Source organism: Sorex araneus, chromosome 5 (assembly GCF_027595985.1).
Source record: "Sorex araneus isolate mSorAra2 chromosome 5, mSorAra2.pri, whole genome shotgun sequence".
Taxonomy (NCBI): Eukaryota; Metazoa; Chordata; class Mammalia; order Eulipotyphla; family Soricidae; genus Sorex; species Sorex araneus.
The window spans coordinates 203,473,227-203,494,792 of record NC_073306.1 but is presented as its reverse complement, the minus strand read 5'-3'; the positions used below and the strand labels follow the sequence as shown (position 1 = coordinate 203,494,792).

General features: G+C 40.3%; 1 protein-coding gene across 2 annotated transcripts in view; it reads left to right on the top strand.

Moving 5' to 3' along the window:
* Positions 1 to 12,362, top strand: part of PRKG2 (protein kinase cGMP-dependent 2) — a 111,532-nt gene extending 99,170 nt beyond the window's left edge. For both annotated transcript variants that reach the window (XM_055138987.1, XM_055138988.1), the window contains 2 exons: positions 8,277 to 8,343; positions 10,377 to 12,362. In XM_055138987.1, the coding sequence (XP_054994962.1) occupies positions 8,277 to 8,343; positions 10,377 to 10,472 (163 nt within the window). In that variant the 3' untranslated portion in view covers positions 10,473 to 12,362. The remainder of the gene's footprint in view (positions 1 to 8,276; positions 8,344 to 10,376) is intronic.
* The last annotated feature ends 9,204 nt before the right edge of the window (positions 12,363 to 21,566 follow it).

Sequence of the window (21,566 nt, the reverse complement as noted above, 5' to 3'; positions counted from 1 at the left end):
CTCTCCAAACCCACCAAGATATGTCCCCAGTCCCTAGATTTTCTCTTAACTTAAGACATGCCTGAAAGCGGCAACATTTTGTCTAACATTCATTTTTGCTACTTCATGTTGTATTTCAATTTGGGGGTAAAGTACATGGACTTCTACACCAAAGAGTGTTTTATCCTCCTGTAATAATCTCAAGTGTGTTTTTGCAGTTCTATGAGTTGTTGAAACAGCCTTCAGAACTGTCAGTGACTCCCATGAAATAGATAACCTTTCTTATTTGTGGAATATGTGTTATATGAATATATGTGGAAGTATAACCTTGAGATAAAAAAATGTAAATAACTCTAGGAGCTAACCACAGGGAGGAATTAAGGTTTGGGGGTGACACTGGATAATGGCAGAGAGAAGTAAACACTCTGGGGGAATGTGTGGTGAGGGATTATATTATGCCTGAAATCCTATTGTTAACAGTATTATAAACCATGGTACTAAAATTTAGAAAAAGAAACTATAAATCCATACCTATATAAGTCTTGCAACCCTCAAGATCTTTTAATTTTGTTTATGATTTATGTTTTTGTTTTGTTGTTGTTATTTTGCTTTTTTGGGTCACACTCAGCAATGCACAAGGATTATTCCTGGCTCATGCACTCAGGAATTACTCCTGGCGGTGTTTGAGGGACCAGATGGAATGCGGGGAATCGAACCCGGGTCGGCCCCATGCCTGGCAAACGCCCTACCCACTGTGCTATCACTCCAGCCACAGTGTTTATGATTTATGAATGAAAAAATCTTACCTGCAGTGATATTGTCACTGTCACTGTCACTGTCATCTAGCTGCTCATCGATTTGCTTAAGGGCACCAGTAACGTCTTCATCTTGAGACTTGTTGTTGTCTTTGGAATACCAAATATGCCATGGGTAGCTTGCTAGACTCTGCCTTGAGGATGAGATACTCTCGGTAGCTTGCCAGGCTCTCGGAGAGGGGTGGAGGAATTGAATCTGGGTCTGCTGCGTGCAAGTGCTATCACTCCAGCCCACCTGCAGTGATATTACAAAAATGAATTTGAAAATATTATTATTGAAAACCGTTGAACATACCAATATGTCTACTTTTAAGAAATAAACCACTTTGCTATATTTTATTCCTCTCTGGATATTTGTACTGAAGATTTTGGGACATATCAATGTAGTGTGAAAATAAAGAAGGAGAAGTTGCTAATAAAAACACTATTCCTTTCTCTTAGCCATAGTGATGCTTCAGAAGAATTTCCTAAACAGCCAACCATGCTTTATATTCATGAGCTTTCCTGAAAGAAGCCAAGTTTTCAACATTGTAAATTCTTATCATACTTTGCCTAAAAAGTGTACTAGGGAGGGAGGGAGCAGGGAAGGCAAAAAAAGGGATTAAAAGATGGGAAGAGAGCGAGACAAATACATCTGTGGATTTTTATAGCCATCAAAATGCTTACAATTTGTTTCTTGTCATCTTTTGGATTGCCTTCAGTGTTAAGCTCATTACTTGTCACAGATTCCAATTTATCTTTCTTCCTACATGCTGTTATCACAATTTTTTTTCTCATTACGAAATGAGAGATAAACACACCATCCATATTGAACAATGTTTCATCAATTAAAGTCATTTCTCCAGTGTTGTTTTTCTCCTTTTCCTCATTAGTGAAGCATCTTCCTATTTTGCTTTGGGGTAGTTGGAAAATAACAAAGATATAATTGTTAACAAGCTCTAAAACTCCGGCTTTGTCTTTTCCTTATTTACCTGAGGCTCCTTTAAATGTAGCTGTCAAACTATGATTGGATGCACACGCAAATCAAGGCTAAAGGATTTTCTCACCTCAGCCTGGTAATGAAAAAATCTTAAAGATCTTTCCCTGTAGGGATTAATTTACTCAATCTTCTTAACAGGAAGGATGTTCTTTGTGACAAAACTGTAGAGTGCCGTGGGTACAGTAGAGTTCACTAATAAGAGACACCGAATTCACACGGTGCCCCTGGCAAGTCTAGGAGCCGTTACTTCAACTTATTTTCACAGTGCTTATGAAGATATCAGGCTAGCGGGTGGCGGCGGTGGAGAACGAAAACGTGTAACTCTCCCTGCTTTTAGAGAGTTTGTTAAAAACCCTCACCATTTCCCAAGGCATCTAGCTTGTATGTACTTAGAATTATGACAATGAAAGTTGAAAATGATCACTCTAGACTGAACTGCATGTTGAGATGAAGTAAAGTGAACTTACCTTTCAGTAAGACTATTGCAAACCGCAGTGCCTGAAAGGAAAATGAGAGAGGTGAGGTGTGTCTGTTTTAGAGGCAGACCTCGCAGGTGAGGACTAGGGTGGGGGACATGTGTAGGAGGAAAATAGGGGACATTGGTGGTGGGAAATTTGCACTGGTGAAGGGACAGATGTTGGAACATTATATGACTAAAACTCAACCATGAAAAACTTTTTAATTGTATATCTCATGGTGATTCAATTAAAATATGTATTTTTTAATTTTTTCTAAAATTTGCCACTAGATGTTCCCACTCTTTTCTAAAGCGAAACTTTCATGCATTTTATTCTTAGAGAACTATTTGTTCACTTTAACTTTGTATTTAAACACCAGTCAGTTCAATGTGACACGCTATCATATATTTGCTCAGTCTGTGTAAAACCTTCTTTTCTATTTGTGCGCTAACTTAGAAGCTAGGCACCAATCAAGTCTTCAAACAGTTATCTGAAAAGAGGGATAATATACTTTTAGGATACAATTAAATCTTTTCTTCTTTATCTTGCATTTTGTTTTTCTACTTCTCTAATTTATTTTCAAGAATAGCTCATACAAGTCTAAAAATGAAGAGCAATTTTCATCACTAATATTTCTTTAATGACTATTTTTCACATATGAGTGCATCCTGTCACTTGAATGATTCAAAATGCAGATAGGATCTTTAAAAATCAAATTTTAGGTGAATATCCACTCTTGTTAAAAAGATGTTATCCTAAATCAAATTGTAACCAGGTGGCCAACAAAAAGGGAAAAAAATGCATAAACTCCCTAATTCAATTGCATGAAAGTGTCCAGTGTTTTCACCTCTCTGGCCAGGGCACCTTGTCTGCCCAGGGGAATGCTGGTAAAATGGGCTCCCAGCGTCCACACTGCCTGGACACTCGTGTCCCAGCAGCCCCCCAAAGCAGCCAGCAAGTTGCACCTGAAGTCCAGTTGCTCTGTGGGGTGCGGGGGTCACCCCTGCCTCCTGGTTTCTCGGGGGTCTGTGAACTCGGGCTAGAGTGAGGAATTGCCTTTAGTGAAAAAGAAAAGTCAAGCCTAACCTCAGAGTGTTCTGGGACTGGTACCTACTCTCCCAGAAAAATTTCAGGAGGAGGGGCAATAGTGAAGCAAGAGAATTTTTCTTTTTCTTTTTGGGTCACACCCAGCGATGCTCAGGGATTACTCCTAGCTCTACACTCAGGAATTATTGCTGGTAGTACTTGGGGGACCATACGGGATGCTGGGAATCGAACCTAGGTCAGTGGCATGCAAGGCAAACGCCCTACCCGTTGTACTATTGCTCCCATCCGCAAGAGAGTTTTTATTGAACAAAATTTACTGAGAGAGATGTGAGGGGAAGAATCTGTTCAGCAGAGAGCACGGCGTCTCCAGAGTGGGGGGAGGAAAAACGGAAAGAGAGAGAGATAGGAGTTCAAGGGAGGACTGAAAGGGCATAGAAGAGCAAGACCCAAAAGATCTTCTGCAGGAATTTAAATGCAGTTCCTCCAGGTGGGTTTTTCTTGGAGTTCTCTGTGTAAACAGAGGCTAATCCGAGCGATGTCCCAGGAAGAGCTTTGCATGCCTGGTGGTCTTTCCATAATCTCATCCCTTGCCCTGTTCATGTGGGTTTCATAACCTTTACAGATTTTTCTGTAGCTTCTTTTTCCTTCCTCTCGTTACAGAGGATGCAAAGAAGTTACAGGGAAAGGCTCTTCCTGTAGACCCTTTCAGTGGAAATTGGGATCTTTACATTTTTTATCATGGACAAAAGTTGCAGAGTATGTAAGGAAGTTGCTGGTTTATCTTTCTGGCCCTTTGCCTCGGGCATTGGGGCTCCCTGTGAGCCTAAGCTTCAGGGCAGAATTTTGCCGTCTGGGAAATCCCGGGGAAGTTACAGCAGGGCCTGAAGGATCAAGTCTGTGTTAGGTGGATGGGGGAGAGGTGAAACATCTGGCAAGAGAAAGCTGTGGCTTCTTGACTCACTGGCAAGGGGAAACTGAGGCTGCCTCCTTCAGTTTCCCCTGCTGCTCATTCTGGTCACTTTTCAAGCCATCAGGAAAGTGGAGAGGTGGGTAGTTGGGAGAGGGACAGAGATGTATGAGGGTGGGGCTGTGGGGGGGCCTGTGGGGATGGAGGAATGAAGAGGGCACAAGAGGGGGCCCAGACACCAAGTGCCCAGTGAACGCCTGGCGCTGCAGGGGTGCCACTAGCTGGGAACGCTCTCAGGCTGCACCTGTAGCACCCTGGGAACTCAGGACGGCGGAGGGACTGGTACATGATATACTCCCGGGAAGCTCGGTGTAAAGTGCTCTTTCCCCCATATGCCCCATGCTGAAGTATGGCTGCCCGTCTCCTCCACTCCCCATGAAGCAGCCTCTTCCTCCTCCCGTGACACGGCTCTGTGACGTGGCCCTTCGTCCCTCATTGTCCGTAATAGTCTGAGGGGGGAAGAACTGGGCCAGGGAGGAGCCTGCTTGGCCTCAAGGAAGGAGCATCCCGGAGCCCCAGACTTCTTTCACCTTTCGTTGGCCCGGCCTACCAGCTCCGCTGGTGACTCAGGGAGACCGGGAGCACCAGGGCGGTCAGCCGGTCCACAGCAAGACCCCGAGGCCTCCAGCTTCGGTCTTTTAAAAAATGCTGTTGGATTTTGCACCCCACACCCAGCAGTGCTTACTTCTGGTGGACTCAGTGGACCATCTGCGGTGGCTGATGAAATTCGGTAGGCCACGTGCAAGGAAATGTATGCATTTCCTTCCTCCCAAACCTTCCCCATCTCAGCCACTGCCACTTTGCATCTAATGGGTATTATAGTCCCTGGATATGTTTGTACTGTTTACTTGTTTTTTCTTTATTACATTTCAGTCAAATGAAAGCACCCTACCCACTGCACTATCTTTCTGGCCCCTGTAACTCCCAGTTACCATCTCTCCAGCACTCATTGTCTCCTGTCCAACGGTTATACTTTTATTCACCTTTTCCTTTTGTTCAATTTAGATTTTGATTTTTTTTATTATCAGATGATATGGTCTATGGAATTGATTGGTTGGGCTGGAGCGATAGCACAGCGGGTAGGGCATTTGCCTTGCACGTGGCCGACCCAGATTTGATTCCTCCATCCCTCTCGGAGAGCCCGACAAGCTACCAAGAGTATCCCGCCCACACAGCAGAGCCTGGCAAGCTCCCCGTGGTGTATTGCCAAAAACAGTAACAACAAGTCTCACAATGGAAAGTTTACTGGTGCCCGCTGGAGCAAATCGATGACAGTGACAGTGACAGTGATACAGTGATGGTCTATGGAAAAGAATACAATATGACTTAGTTTATAAATAAAAAAGATAAGGATCAGAAAGATCAGTCAGTAAGATGTGTTGACCCTGGTTAGATCACTGGAACCATAGGGAGTGATTCCAGAGCCAGGAGTAAGCCCCTAGCATCACAGTGACCCCCAAACAAACAAACAGAATCACTTCTTCAAATACAGACATGCTTTATGCATTTCCTTCCTCCCAAACCTTCCCCCTCTCAGCCACTGCCAGTTTGCATCTAATTGCTGCTTTATAATCCCTGGATATGTTTATATTGCTTACTTGTTTTTTCTTTATTATATCTCAGTCAAATGAAAGCATCTTTTTAAAAAGAGGGACTTTTAAGGTTTTTTTGTTTTGTTTTGTTGTGTGTTTTTTTTTCTTGATGCCTCAAAAGGATAAAGTTGACTTTCATGGACTGACCTACTGGACCTTAGCTCAGTGGCTAGAGAACAGTTTTGTTCCATGTTCTTTTCAGAGCTATAAAGACAGGGAGCCCTGTGTGGAGAGAAGCCAGACGTCCTCACTCCTGATCTCGCTTCTCCAGAACGCGAAGCTTGAAGTGGATCTCAAAGACCAGATCAGTCCCCTTAGGTTAGGACAAGGGAGCAATAAATGGAAGACCTTTATGTGGCTACAGTGTGCTACTAGGAGATACTTTAGTAAGAGGTGCTGTGTTAAGTGTGTTCTCTTGCTGAGTCACTGTCAGCAGACACTGATGCAGGCTTTATTCTGTGTCAGTTGCAACTCCCAAGATTTAAAGACTTGAAGGGAAGAGAACAGGTGAATAACCCTGTCTGCACAGCTTTTGCGTTCTAGGGAAGAAGGAAAATGAACCAAGATAGCTAAGTATATGGTATCTACATTAGTTAGCAGAAAGTGCCAAAGAAGGGGATAAAGACTATAAAAAGTGTGTGTGTTTGTGTGTGTGTGTGTGTGTGTGTGTGTGTGTGTGTATGATAAGAGATGTAGTGGATTAAATGATCAATGATGGCTTCACTAAGGAAATGACTTTTAGGAATGTGGGGACTGAGAAATAAAATTCTGTAGAAGTCTGAGAAGGTACAATTCAGACAGGCCATAAATACTAATGTCTTGAAGTGGGAGCACTTGTAACTTGTTGAAACAAAACAGAAAAAGAATAGGCAGGGGAGGTTGAGAGAAAAAAATGAGAGATGGTTGAGAGGAGGGTCATGGTAAGGCCTTCGGAGTTATTGTGAAGACAGGTAAAGACGAACCTTTAGAGCATGTGAAACGGGAGGCATTGGGTAGTTTAGAAGGAAGGCGTGTTGTATTCTGATTTATATTTTAAATGATCTCTTTGGCTGCTGGGTTGTTTATGAACAAATGCAGGAGTTCTCGTGAAGATGTAATTGTAGTAGTGTAAGCAGGGCTGTGCTACCTGGGAGAGTGGAGGGTTATAATGCATTCAGTTCTGAGCACACATTTTAAAGGCAACACTGACAAGATTAGGCCAAGAGAAAAGAAAAATCCAGTTTCTTTGGTTTGAACAACTAACAGAGTTGAAGTAAACCTTAGGTGGAAAAGTTAGAGCTCAGTTTGGTTCTAATGCATGCGAGCTATGAATGGTGAGTTAATGTACTTAGAAATTAAGATACAAGCAGAATTGAGGTGATTCCGCGGTGTTGTGAGGATGAACACTTGACTGTGTTGTGGATAAATGAGTTGATCAGTGATTTGGAGAGCACTTTCATGGAGTTTTTTTTTCAATGGGAGAAGAAAAGCGGAGTGTGAAGGAAGCGGACCAAGAGAGGGTTGTGTTGCTGGAAAAAATGGGAATGACTGAGCAGGAATGAGAGTGAGTTCAAGGGAGGAGACTCCTGAGCACATGTCTTCGAATGTCAAAGAATCTGAGGAATCTGGTGAACAGTGGAGGACTGAGCCATAGCTCCGTGCAAAGGCTGCTCGGTCACAGCCCAGGAGAGAAGGGAACCACAGACAAGGTCGGGTGGGCAAATGTGCCCTTGGAGGCTGCTGGACATTCTGGGAGTTCTCTCGTTTTTTTCCCCCTTCAGTTTCCTCAGTGAAATAAGAAGGAAGCCAGGTTGTCATTTAAGAGGGTGGGAACCAAGAATAGTAGAAATAAGTACCAGGAGGCTGTCTCCATGGCTTGGAGGCTGGTCTCTCATTCTGGGCAACTCAGAGAAGGGAACACCAAGTAAAATGTGGTCGGAGGTCATGCGGGGTAGGGGTGACATGTGCCAAATGTAGACTAGAGACTGAACACAATGGCCACTCAACACCTTAATTGCAAACCACAACACCTAATCAGAGAGAGAGAACAAAAGGGAATACCCTGCCATAGTGGCAGTGTGGGGTGGGGGGAGATGGGACTAGGGAGCGTGGGAGGGATGCTGGGTTTACTGGTGGTAGAGGATGGGCACTGGTGAAGGGATGGGTTCTCGAACTTTGTATGGGGGAAACATGAGCACAATAACGTATAATTCATTTCCATTCTTAATGTAATTTTATTAGATCAATAAAGTCCAGATGGAAATAAAAATAAGAGGGTGGGAACTAGGTTCTGGAATTTTCAGGACGGACACAGCGAGCCAGACAGACAGACAGCAAGTATGGTTGAGTATTTCCCTCCTATTATTTGCAGCTGTGCTGACAGGCAATAAGATAAATAACGTGGCATGCTAATAGTTTACCAAGCAAGTAACATTCCTCTATACTGTTCTCCTTTCTCAGGTGGTTAAATGGTTTTAACTGGGAGGGATTGAAAGCTCGGAGTCTCCCATCACCTTTACAAAGAGAGGTATGGTACCTTTTACTGTATATTTCTGTGGGGCTTTATTTATCTGTTTCAATTAAACACATTTTAAGACTATGTATGTATATGTGCTGAAATATGTTATCTTTTATTTATCTTTATTTTGATCTTTTCAATGTTTTTAAAGATTACAATAAAATGTTACAGTAGTAGTGATTATAGGAACTTATCTTGCCTCACCTCTTTGAGAGGCATGAGCTCAGCTCTCAGAAAACAATTACATTTAAATCTAAGTCCCTGGGTGGTGTGTTCGTCAGAACTGACAGATGGTTCTAGAAATGCAATATGAGCAATTTTCTTGTCATATATCAAATATAAAGAAATAGGTGAGACTAATTTGAATGATAATGTATCCAATTATCACTAATAAGCTCACCATGAAATATGAAGGAAATATGTCAATTTTTTCCACACTAACTCTTCAAGCTCTCCAGTGAATTCACACTTGCCACCAGCCTCATCTCAGACGAGTCACATCTCGGGCACCGGGTCACCACGTGCTGCCGGTTTCTCAGCATAACTCGGTGAAAGCAGAACGTGTAGTAAAGGGGGAGGAACAGTGAGCGACTCTGAACTAGGGAAGGGCAAGGTCCTGGCAAAGCTTATGCTGGGTTCTTTGTAAAGGAATACAGAAGATCTGTGTTTCCTCTATCAATTTTTAGGTAGACATCTGAAATTTTTATTGCAAGTTTATGGAAAGTGCCATTTCGCATGTTGTAAATATGACATTTTCCAAAGAGAGGTTACTATGACCTCAAAGAACTGGAAAGATAGCTCATATAATAAAAGACTCTCATAATTTAATTTGCATCATTTACATCATGGTATGCAGGCATAAATGTGTTATCCCTTTTTCTTTTTGAATTAATGTTTTGCATTTTATTCCATTTCCCTACAAAATGTTATCATAATGTAAGACATTTTGATAATTGACAATGTTTAATTGATCAAGTACATGTCAGTGAAAATTCTTTTTTGGATTTTGGGCCAGATATGGTTATGCTCAGGGCTTACATCTGGCTCTCTGCTCAGTGATTATTCTTGGCAGAGATTGGGGGACTGGCTGGGGACCATATGTGGTCCTGAGGATCAGTCTGGGTTGGCCAAGTACAAGGCAAGCACTTTACCTTCTATATTATCTCTCCAGCCTCTTAATGACAGTTTTATACATTAAAAATTTGGTGACCCCACAAATATTTTTTTCTGTAGTCAGTTATAATTATATATGTATAGCATGCCATTATTAACAAGATAAATATATTATAATTTTGTAGTAATTGTGAAACTAAAATTTTGGAAAGGAATTGGTATGCATGAGTATATGTGACTTATTGGCAGAATAAGATCAGATCCCATAGCAATTCAATTTCCTTTCATAACCATAAGCAAATGCTAAGAATTGTGTCATGTTAAATATGTAAATAGGAATAGAAGGATTTATAGAAAGAGTGTTTCTTTGAATACTCTATAAGTGATTTTCTTACCCCTACTGAAATACATCTATTACTGATAGCATTTTTGGTGCTCTATTAGTTGATAATTCAGTTAGATACTCTTGAAAATAGATAATTAAAATCCACTCAATTTATAAGATAATTTAATTCCAGAATCATTTTACTTAACAAAGCAACTCATATTCCAGATACATTATAGCGGTCAAATTCAGAATTGGTGAGAAACTTTTATGAAGTAAAAGACGGATCCTGGAAAGTTTTAATTTCCTTTTGAAATATTTTTATTTCAGTTAGAAAAGCATGGACATTTTTCCATCATCTTTCTCTTTGGAAATAACTCCTCAGGTCAGATCCCTTCAATTGTGACCCAGTTCATTTGGTCTAAAGAGAAAGGTTTGGGCTGAGAGTCTGACTCTGAAATAACCATTGACCATCTTCTCCTTCTGTGTACCCTATTAGCCATCAGAGCACAGAACCAGTGTTCAGATGTAGAGCCTTGCTCATTTGTAGGTTCAAGCTTAGGCAACACTAGTCTCACCTTTAGTTTAATCCTTTCTCTGTCAGCTCAGTGGACCCACAGACCACAGCTACTTTGACAAGTATCCCCCTGAGAAGGGTGTGCCTCCAGATGAGCTGTCAGGCTGGGATAAAGACTTCTGATTGAAAAAACACAGGAAGAAGATCATTGTGTAGCCTGCACGGAAGAGGATATGAGGAAAAGTAATCCAACACTGATTTTCTTTCACTTTGGAGTATTATGATACCTTTCAGAATACCGTCAGAGAAAAGAAAGCCCTGCCAGGATATGAGGGTGAACAATTAATGGGTCTGGAGGTGGATCTGAATTATAGTGTCTTATCGAGAAGCTGTGAATTACTCATCTATTCCAGTCTTTGTTTTTATCAACTGTTAAAAGCTGTCAAGTTTTCTCCATCGTCAGCCCATTATTTTGTTGAAGAGACATATTTTTTTTCTGCCATCTATGTGTCTATCCCCATCATACTCATCTCCTTAAAAGGGTCTTGCTAAATTGAGTTATCCAAATAGATGGGAGGTTGAGGGTGATTTTTGAAAGATTTTCTCTGCTCATGCCAACTCCAACTCAGCATGAGGGCATCTTAAAATGGTGGTTTGCAGAAATCTTGGTAGCCCATAGAAGCTCCTAACTTTTATCTGTATTCAACTTAGAAATATGTTATTATGCTTTTGATAATAGTTTAGGGAAAAGCAGGTTTGAGTATTAGTCATTGGTAACACTTCCTAAAATTAATCCAGATAGGTGATTATAATTGTTCTTTGGGGGGGTATTAAGAAAAATAAACACAAAATACATTTCATTCTCCTGCGACCAGTTGTGAAACCTCAGAATCTTTTCAACAAGGTTGAAAAGATGGTTGTCATATTTGGTCTAGTGATGGGCTTATGGAAATGTTTTATTTTATATATTTTTATCTTATATATTATCTATATATTTTCTCACTGAAAATGGAAAACATGTAGAAACAAAAATTTGAAGGCCTTTCCCTCCCATTAAATATGGAGGAGAATAGATTCTCATAGATAAGGTTGCTGACTCTAAAACTCTGAGATATTTTGGTTAACTGTATGATTGTTGCTGTTAATACACCCAGAGTACAGAATAAGCACAATTAATTTTTAATGAAATTCCCACTGGCAAATGTTGATGCACTGTAATCATTGCTGCATTAGCAACTCTTTTTAAAGGCATTTTTTTGACTCATGGATGTGTTTATAATTTTAGATTGTTTAAGTTAGGCAAGCTGCTGGTGAAGTGATGGAACGTTAAAAGTAATGGAGACAGCCAGCATCTGTCCCCTCTTGTGACTCTCTTGAAGTCTTCTGAGTCATTAAGAGGTTAGTTTTAATAGCACTGGATGCCAGAACCTGAAAATTTTACTGGAAAATGTTTTTATGTATCACTCTCGTGTTCTACCATGATTATTTCCTACTCTCTATCCCAAATAGAAACAGATTTTGTGTATCTTTTCTGGATCAAGAAAAGTAAAAATAACATCTAAGTTCCCTGCATTATTCAAGCTTCTGAGTTATTTTTATTTGCTAATGTTCTATGGGAAAAGCAACCTCTACCCACACTCCACCCATATTTTCTGCACTTAAAGAAAGTCAGCTGTATGCTTCCTGAAGAGTTAAGCCAGATAAGTGAGACCTGCGTCAAGAAGGTTCACCATTAGCACATTGAATCCCCCCATTTAGAACCCCTTTGCTGAACCAAAGAATTTTGTTTCCTGAAGTTGTATTTTTAAAGATTATGTATTGTACATAGAACCATTTTTAATAGAAATATAATCTGCTTAATAAACTTCTCTAAGATTTTTTAAAGACTTTTATTTCCATTTAGTTTGTATGCACTATATGTTTTCCCATGTATATATTTTTAAGTTTACCACCTATAAATTTGGGAAATTTATGTGTTGGGTGGACATTTGAACTGTACAGTTATAATAGCAATGATATCACAATGGATGTAATTCAAAAAATATCTACAAATAGACAAATAAAAATGAACTTTGAGTACAGCTGTTGCCTGTGATTTTTTTTTTGTATTGATGCCCACATGTGATTTTTATTGTGTTTTCTTCAGAGTATTTTATAAAGATGAAGAGATGAACTATTGAACCCTTATATAATTCTGATCTCACTTTCTCCCTGCTGGTGATCTTTGGGAAAAGGTCTTCATTTAATTTTGCATACTTTCTTGCACTTTGTCTAAGCTCATTAAACACTCTTATTGTGGTGTCTCAAAGTCCTTTTCTTAGAGGTATAGAGCTAGTTGGGATGAGTTAAGTTAATGTCTTCATGCACTACCTTGGTGGGCTTCTACGCTGCTTCCCCTTTGTGTCTTTTGTAGTCTGGAGGTGAATCTTTGCAGCTTACCATCTCCCCGCCACACCCCAAGAGAGCTCTCGGAGGGATGGATGGAAAAGTTGTTATAGGACTTTTCCTTCCCTGCCCTACCTATCATAGCAAAGTGTTGCTCTTTCTCATTTGTTGATTTGAGTTCCTGGTGTGGTTTACAGGGCAGCATCCAAAGTCATAGGCCTTCTCCTCCTCCTCCAGCTGTAATTTGGGGTTCTGTGATTTATTACTACCACTGCAGCCTTGTGAGGTTTTGCTGTGGGATCTGTGGATTGAAGTAGGATTGGGTAACTATTGGTCTGACTGGGGGCAAACAGGGCCATGCTTGCGCCTGTGGGTTCACTGAGAGACATCTGAGTGTGATCACGTGAGATATGAGGTAGAGAGAGAGCCTCATGGTTCTGGACACTGAGAAATTATTGAACTTGAGATAAAGAGGCAACATCTCGTACATAGACTCCTGTAGATGAAAGTCAACTGCTCTGAGGGAGGGGCAGGAAGAGGGAGGGACACAAAGAACTCTAGTGGGAGCCCGATCTTTGACCCAGGGCAAAGGCAATATCCGGTAGGCGGGACTCTAATGAAGTCCTCTTCCTATTTTCTGAAATTTCTTCAGGGAAGATTGTTAGGTGGGAAGATTGAAAAGTAAGAGATTTGAGATAAATGGTCTGAGTTGGATTTCCGTCTCTCCACATTTGCTTGACTAACAAAAAGCAAGATGGACAAACCAGATCCTTATATTTTCCATAACTTGGAAATTTATGTATGTACATGTAAAGTCTTGAAACCTAGGGTCAGATAATTATTACTCGTAGGCCATTAATAATAACCACTTAGGAATAAAAATATATGTATACTTATTTTGATTTTTAAAAACTCCTCAGTTTTAATTGACAGGAATTTACTAGAATTACTTGTACACTTAAACTTATTCATACAGGATTGTTTTTAGTGAAGTAAAATAGTTTTAATTTAAGGAAATTTACTTAGAGACATGTTTAATTATTAGAATTATGTCCCATCCAGTGACTATTTCTAATAAGCCAGAATATGAAGAAGGAGAGGAACAATGGGCATTGCAACGAGGTTTTCAAAATTAAACTGAAGCGTGTTTTATTAAACAAGGTAATTACTTGTGCTTTCCAATGCAGTGGAAAATAGTTCAAGGATTCCATGAGGCTTCTCACCTAGGAAGAGATGCTTAAGCAACATTAGCAAAAAGTATCTTCCATGGGAAGGGACTCAACAAGACACTTGGAGAAGTAACTTGGGGTTGTGCTTTGTGGGTGGTTGATGTACCCGGTGGGAATCCTGAGCCCCCCTCTCCTGGCATCCCCTTTTCAGCTTTGGGGACCCCACCCAGAGGAGGGCTGTGGTCAAATATGCACTGGTTCTTAGTGACACCTTCATCAGGTAGATAGATTCATTCACCACCCATACAGAGAAGTGTTTAAAGTGTTACTTAAGAAAATAATTCCTACATTTGGCTTACCCAGCCACTAAAGAGAGACAATGGTACTTCTTTCACTTCTAAAGTCACTCAAGATTTTGTCTCTGCTTTAAAAAATAAATTAACTCCATATACTCTGGCAGCCCCAACCATCCAGAAGAGTGGAGAAATTTAATCACATAAAAAGAGATTTTTGGGAAATTATGTCAAGAAACTTTTGAGTCTTGGCTCTCTCTCTTGCCTAAAGTCCTTAAGTATAGAATAACTCCTAAGGCAAAATGTTAGTCAGTTGAGCTATTGTATGGCTGGCCCTCTTTAATGACAGACTTCTTATTGGACTCAAAGTTTAAAATTAACTAAGTATGTTATTGATTTAGGACAGGTGCAGCAGGCAATTCAAGAATAAAAAAAATGTTGTTTTACCTCACCCAAATAGAAAAATAACCCTAATCAAAGTTCAGCTCGATTTGGTCTTGCTGAAAATCTGGAAAACTGGATCAACCACTGTCTAAATGGAAGGAACCTATCAGATTATCTTAAACACTTCCACAGCTGTAAAATTTAGTAAAACTTATAGCTGGGTTCTTCTCTGCAGTATAAAACTGGTCCCAGCTACAACACACAGGATTTAAAAATCATTATATATACCTGACTCATGACTGACCTTAAATTTAAATGTTGTCCTATATATAAATTGTTTATATTCACAATTAGCTGTGATGGTGTTACAGAGCTTCATTCCAGTTATTATCCAAAGCACCTCACAATGCAATAGATTAGGATAATCATTTAGTTTTTGTCATTGATACTGTGGATCAAGAAGTCAGTTAACACAGAGGAAAGATGGGTTGTCTCTCTGTACCACAAAATTTGGGGCATCAAGTGGAAAGACTCAATGACTTGGAGGACTCCATAGCTGCGAATTAAAAATCACTGGAGCCACATCACCTCAGTATCCCGGAGCCTAGAGTGGGATTAGTCACAGACCAGGTCAGCTGACCAGGAGGCCTCCACATAACCTTCCATGCAGTATTCTTTCTATCATGGTATCCTAAAACTAATCAAACCCATTTCCTGGTTAGACTTGTAAGAACCAGTTGCCCAGGGAACAAGGGAGAAGCTCTGTCATCCTTTATAAAGCAGGTTGGGTACCCCTTATCATCACTTCCACTAGGCTCTTGGTGGAAATGCTTACAACCACCCGTATCTGGGGTAGACTCCAAGAGTTTATATATTTTTTTTAATTCCTGTATGATGTAGTTGGAGCTGAGTTTATCCTGGAGGTGAAGAGAATGCCAAAGAATTTGCAAGTTAGTTTTAGAACTGCTAGAACCCACTTTCTGGCCACAGATGATTTAGTTTCATAGGCAAGTAATTTTATTCCCTCTCAGGAATATCCCCATAAATATCTCATTAGAGATTCAGGCTTAAATTCCAAGAACTTTCATCTAAATCATTTCACCTGTGGATGAGACTCATCAGGTTTAATTTCTTGATTTAACTTTGGGGGTCCAAATCCAAAGACAACAAATAATCTAGCCCCATGTTCAGAGTATTAAATGGTAGATAACAAATTAAATGGCTGGTCACATGAAAGACAAAGTCATTCCTCATCTGTGGTTTTGTTTTCTAAGGTTTGACTTAATGGTGTCAACTGTGGTTCAGATAGTACCTACAGGTTTCCAAAGAGATGCCATACACATGTATTTTACTATAATTTTATTCATGCATTTTATTATAATTGGTATGTTTTGTAATTATTGTTTTTATTGTGGTATACTTCACTTTATAAATTAAACTTTATTAAATGTAGGTATGTATAAAATATACTGATTTATATAGGCTTTGGTTCTCTATGTGATCAGTTATCACTGGGAGTCTAGAAATGCATCTGTGATGCTGGGATTGACTCTACTTTTATTCAAAGAAGGAAATGGGAGGCACAAAATAGACACTGGTCTGAGGTATTCTGGAGTTTGACTTGAAAATTAGTCATGTTACTATTTCTCTGCTTAGGACTCAGTCCTGCTTCCTGTGATGTACTTTCTAGAGCTCTTGGCTCCTCTCCACCATCTTGGTTCTGCCTTTGAGTCATCTTTCTTTTTCTATAAGAAATGGGTGGTATTTCCAATTGAGTAAACTTCTTGGCCTGTTTCCTGCCTCTCAACGGATGGTGCCTGTTTCAATTTGTCTCTTGATTCTAAGGAATACATTTAAAAAGAATATAGTAAATTTCTGGTGCATGAACACACATATACTCTGTTGAACAAAAACTACACTAATCAATCATTTATAGTAAGATACTTTAGAAGAAATGGTTCATAGAAGGTTTACATTTTAAGAAAGAAGATGTGCCCAGTACATACTGCAGACGCTTAGAAGGATTGTTGTTTTGAGCGGGTGTGGGAGACAACTGCTTTCAATGTGGCTTCCACTGATCCCTAATTATGGTATTCAACTCCTTCATAATCTCTTCTTCTTGCATCTGAGTGAATCCAGTGAAGTCCTTCTAAAAATGAGAAATAATAAAAAAGTCATGGGAGGCTGCTTCTAAGATAAATTCACAAAGTGACTTTTTTTCTGTTCAATTTCCTGGCTCTTGCTCTCTCGTTTGTTTGTGCTGGTGGAAGTCAGTGATAGAAAGGTACAGGCAGAAGTAAGTGAGCGAGCCCACAGCCAGTGAGGAATTGAGCTTTCCTGTCCCACATCCCTTGACTGGACTGAACTGCCAAGATCCCCCTAAGTGAGCTTGGAAGCGGATCCTCCTCTAGTTGAACCTCCAGATGAGATAGCGGCCACGGCCAACACCGGCGGAAGCATGAACACCCTTGAGTCAAAAGCATCACGGAAGCAGCTCACAATGAAAGAAAACTATGGGCTAAGAAATGTTTGTTCTAAACTAAGTTGTGAAGGATGGGAATCATGTGGGAGAAGCAAGAATGATGTACCAAAGAAACTGAAATCTGTGAAGGTAAGTAAGAGAGGACAAATTAAAACCTGCATTTGCTTGTCAACTTGAAATGACACCTTTCAGATATCACTAGTTTGGGATTTACAGGTGCCAATGGAGAAATCTGGCTAGAGCTAGAGGAACCATAAACTTGATCACTGTCCTTTTTTGCGGGGGGTTGGGGGAGGGAAAGCCAGAGCCATGCCTGGCTACATTCAGGGATGATTCCTGGCAGTCCTCAGGCATCTGTATTTGGTGCCAGGATTAAAGAAGAGGTTGGCTGTGTGCAAGACAAGTGGCATAACCCCTGCACCATCTCTCTGGCCCTTGGCGCTCGTCCTTTGCCACAGATAGGCTGGCAGATCAGCCGCATAGTACATGAGCTGCAAGTAAACTTCTTCTTGCCCCGACCTCCAGAATCTAAACACTGAATTCACTCACCTTTGCATTTCAGGTTTGCCTCAGAACAGCAAAGGGAAAAGAATTTTGGGAAACTTCTTTTTGGCTACTCTGACAAGTGCAAAGTTATTCCATTTCAAAACTTTGAAATACAGACACTACAACATACATGAAACTGGCAATGACAATTTGTCTCAGGTGATTTGTACACAAATGCTAAAACGAATTTGGGCTGGAGCATATTCTCTTTTGGGAAATAGAAAGTCAACATCGTTTTTTTTATTTTAGTTTCTAAGACCCTTGGTCACTAAATTTAAAACAGTATAATAAAAAGTAGCATGAGATTTGGCAAAGTCCTCGGTGAGGAAAAAAAATGTTGACATACATGAGGGAAAAATAAATGTAGGATATACGTGCTGAAAGAGAATCTCAGTCGTGAATCACTCTGGATATCAAGGAAAACTAGTGGACTTTAATATGAAGGGAGATGGGAGAAAGCCTGAGATTAGCACAGAAGACAGGCTGACTAGAATCAGTCACGTAATACTTAAATATTAAACAAATATTAAAACTAATTATAAATAAATATTTATAATTCAGTATAATATTCTAAATGAATGCTTTATGGATCAATGAAAAGAAAGACCAGAAAGCACTCTTGGGCATTCTACTTGGACTTCCAAACCTCTTAAGGAGTGTTCATTTTGGCATTGAGAAGTAAGATAAAACGATCAAATATGCCTAGAAATGCTTACAAATGCCATCTATAAGTTGCTTTTAAGGAAAGTAAAGAACAGCAAATAAAAATACTTTGAAAATATTTTTAGTTTTGAGAGCCCATAATAATTTTGGGGAAAGGATTAGGGCAAATTCTATTGACTGAATGTGAAAAAAGAACATTTAAATGAAGTCTCCACTTATTAATTCTATAACTGTTAGTTGGACACCACTCTAGGCATTATTTTAGGAGATGAAAGTAGAGCTGGAGATCAGAAACCACAGCTCTGGATGGTCACAGATTTTAGACGATGACAAGATTAGAAGTGATGCGCTCTGGCTGCTCTGGTCGTGAATGCTTTTCATGTGTCTCTATTTTCAAATCTTTATCCTTTGAACTCTTCAAAATAGAGGATAGAAGTTACTTTGGAAAATAAATGTGACTCAGAAATAAGATAGAAAATAGGTAAGTAATTGACAAAAAAATTCTGTTGACTATTTACTACACATTTCATGGCTTGAAATCCCTTCAGAATTTTTGTGATGTATTCATTTGCTTTTTAAATTAGGTACTGTGACCTGCAATGCTTTTTAAGAATGGATCTTTTTGTTTGGGAGCCACACCTATCAGACTCATAGCTCCCGCCTGCCTCCACACGCAGGGATCACGTGTGGTGGTTCTCAGAGAAACGTAGGTAGTATGGGGCATCCATCCTGGTTGGTGGCACATGAGCATCCTGTCTCACCCACTTTAGTATCCTTCTGGTCTATATGTAACTTTTAATAATAGACTTTCAGGCATTTAGTGTTCCAACTGCTGGAGCGATAGCACAGCGGTTGGGCGTTCGCCTTTCACACGGCCGACCCGAGTTCGATTCCTCTGCCCCTCTCTGAGAGCCCAGCAAACTACTGAGATTATAGAGCTCGAGCGGCAGAGCCTGGCAAGCTACCCATGCGTATTGGATATGCCAATAACAGTAACAATAAGTCTCTTAATGAGAGACATTACTGGTGCACGCTCAAACAAAACAATGAGCAACGGGATGACAGTGACAGTGACAAAAAGTGTTCCAACACAAAATCCACCACAACTGTCAACATCCCTCTACCAATGATCCAAGATGCCCTCCCTTCCCATCTCAACTCCTTAACAAAACCATGTTTCGGTTTGCTCTATGTAGCTTGGTTCGCATACTTAGAATAGTGTTTCACCCCTATGGTTTTGATGTACATACTTACCTCACCTATAAAACTACCAAGACCCTTGACCATTATTCTTATGGTCTCACCAGTCTGCCTCCTCATCCATCCTCTCTCACACTTCTTCCTTGGCCTTCTCATTTCTAGAATGCGGGGTCAAAGGTGGCAAACACTTAACCCTGGAATGGTTTTTGGTTTGGGGGTGGAACCTAGTGGTAGTTAGAGGCTACTCCCAGCTAAATAGCTGAGGGTCACTCAGCCCTCCTTTAGGGCACCATATGGTGTCAATGATAAAATCTTGGTTCGAGTCCATTGACTTCTCTCTGGCTTAAGATAAGTTTTTGATTTGGTTTTGGCTTTGGCTTTGGGGCTATATGGATCATGCTAAAGACAATGCCATGCAGGGGCTTGAACTAAGTATCCTGTGGGCAAAGTACTTACTGAATCCACCGAGCCATCTCTCCAGCTGAAGTCTCCTTAGACCAACTGACAACCTCTCGACTTTCCTAGCACTGTGCCCTTTCTTAAATCTTTAAGACAAACTTACAAACTCTCTTTGTTCTTACCTCTCTATTTTGACATATTTCCACACAGGTTACAAATTAAGCCTTATATTAAAGGTGCTTGAAGCTTCCTTTGAAAAATGTTTTGTTCTGTCTTTGACAGACCTCCCAGCCCCTGGGTTTCTGCCTTCTTCCTCATTCTCAGGCAGAGTATCTCCCCCCCACCCACCCACCACAAACTTCTGTCTGTTAAATGTCTTTGCATCATCAATTAATTATTGCATGCAAATATCCCCCTAATCAGTCAGTGCCAGGTTTTGGTTTCAGCAATAAATAAGACAAAGTCCCTTCCACCAGGAAGCACTGATGATGTTACTTGCAGGAGAAGAGTAAATTGTGATGCTAATTAAGGCCAATTACAAAAAGCTTAACTCAACAGAACATTTAGATGTGTGTAGGTCAATAGAAAAAGGTTAGGGAAAGTATTACTGGTTTCAGTCCCACCCCAATATCTCATCCAGTTTGAAGTTAATTCAGTCAAATCATTTATATAAGTCCCTCAAGGGAAATTATTCTAAAATTTTGATGGGTATTACATTTTGATGGGGAATGTGTTATTGGTATCAAGGATCAGGCAGCATTTCACTTTAAGGAACTCAGGGCCTTTTAGGGTTTATTAGTTTCCCAAATGGCTTTTGTAAACCACAAAACATGACAGGCATGTCTCTATAAAATGCTTTCTCAGACAAAAGGGCTCGTATTCTCATTCATCCTCTTTTCTAATTGTATTTCCTAAGACTGGACAAATCAAGGCTCTGAGGTCAAATGTCAATTTACTGCCATTTGACTAATGTTTATGGCAAAAAGTGATGACTGGAGAAGCCCAACATCTGTTCTCTTTGGGTTGGGACAGGCCCAAATACTCTCTTGCTGACTTGGGACCCCCTTTGGTTGCTGCAAAGACCTTTAAGATTCAACTGTGTCTCATTTTAGCTCTTTCTGGGACCTGCTTTGGAAGATTCACTATAAAGTCATGCCCTCTGCTAAGCTCTCTGGGCAGAGGTTCCCAAAGTTACTTGGCCTACTGTCCCAGTTTTGAACATAAAATCACTCAATGGTGCCTTCCCTTACTGCAACTTCCTTTAATGAAAAACAGAAGGTACCCCTTGAGTTAAGCCTGAGATTGACTGTTCCATGACCGCCCCCTAACCCCATTTGCTTTGCACACCTTGGGAAACATTGATAAACCTTTTTATTTCTTTCTTTATATTTTTAGTTGAATCACCATGAGATGCACAGTTACAAAGTTGTTCATGATTGAGTTTCAGTGATTCAATGTTCCAACACCCATCCCTCCACCAGTGTACCTCCCCACCACCAGTGACTCCAATTTCCTTCCCTACCCAGCCTGCCTCTATGGAAGGTACTTTTCTTCTCTCCCTCCCCTCTCTCACTCCCCCCTTTCCTTTTGGGCATTATGGCTACAACACCAATCCTGAAAGCCTGTCATGCTTGGCCCTTTACCTACTTTCAGCACTGAGTTCTTGTCTAGAGTGATCGTTTGATCATTTCCAACTATTAGTGTCAGAGTGATCTCTTCTCTATCCTAACTGCCCTCTGACCCCACACACTTATGG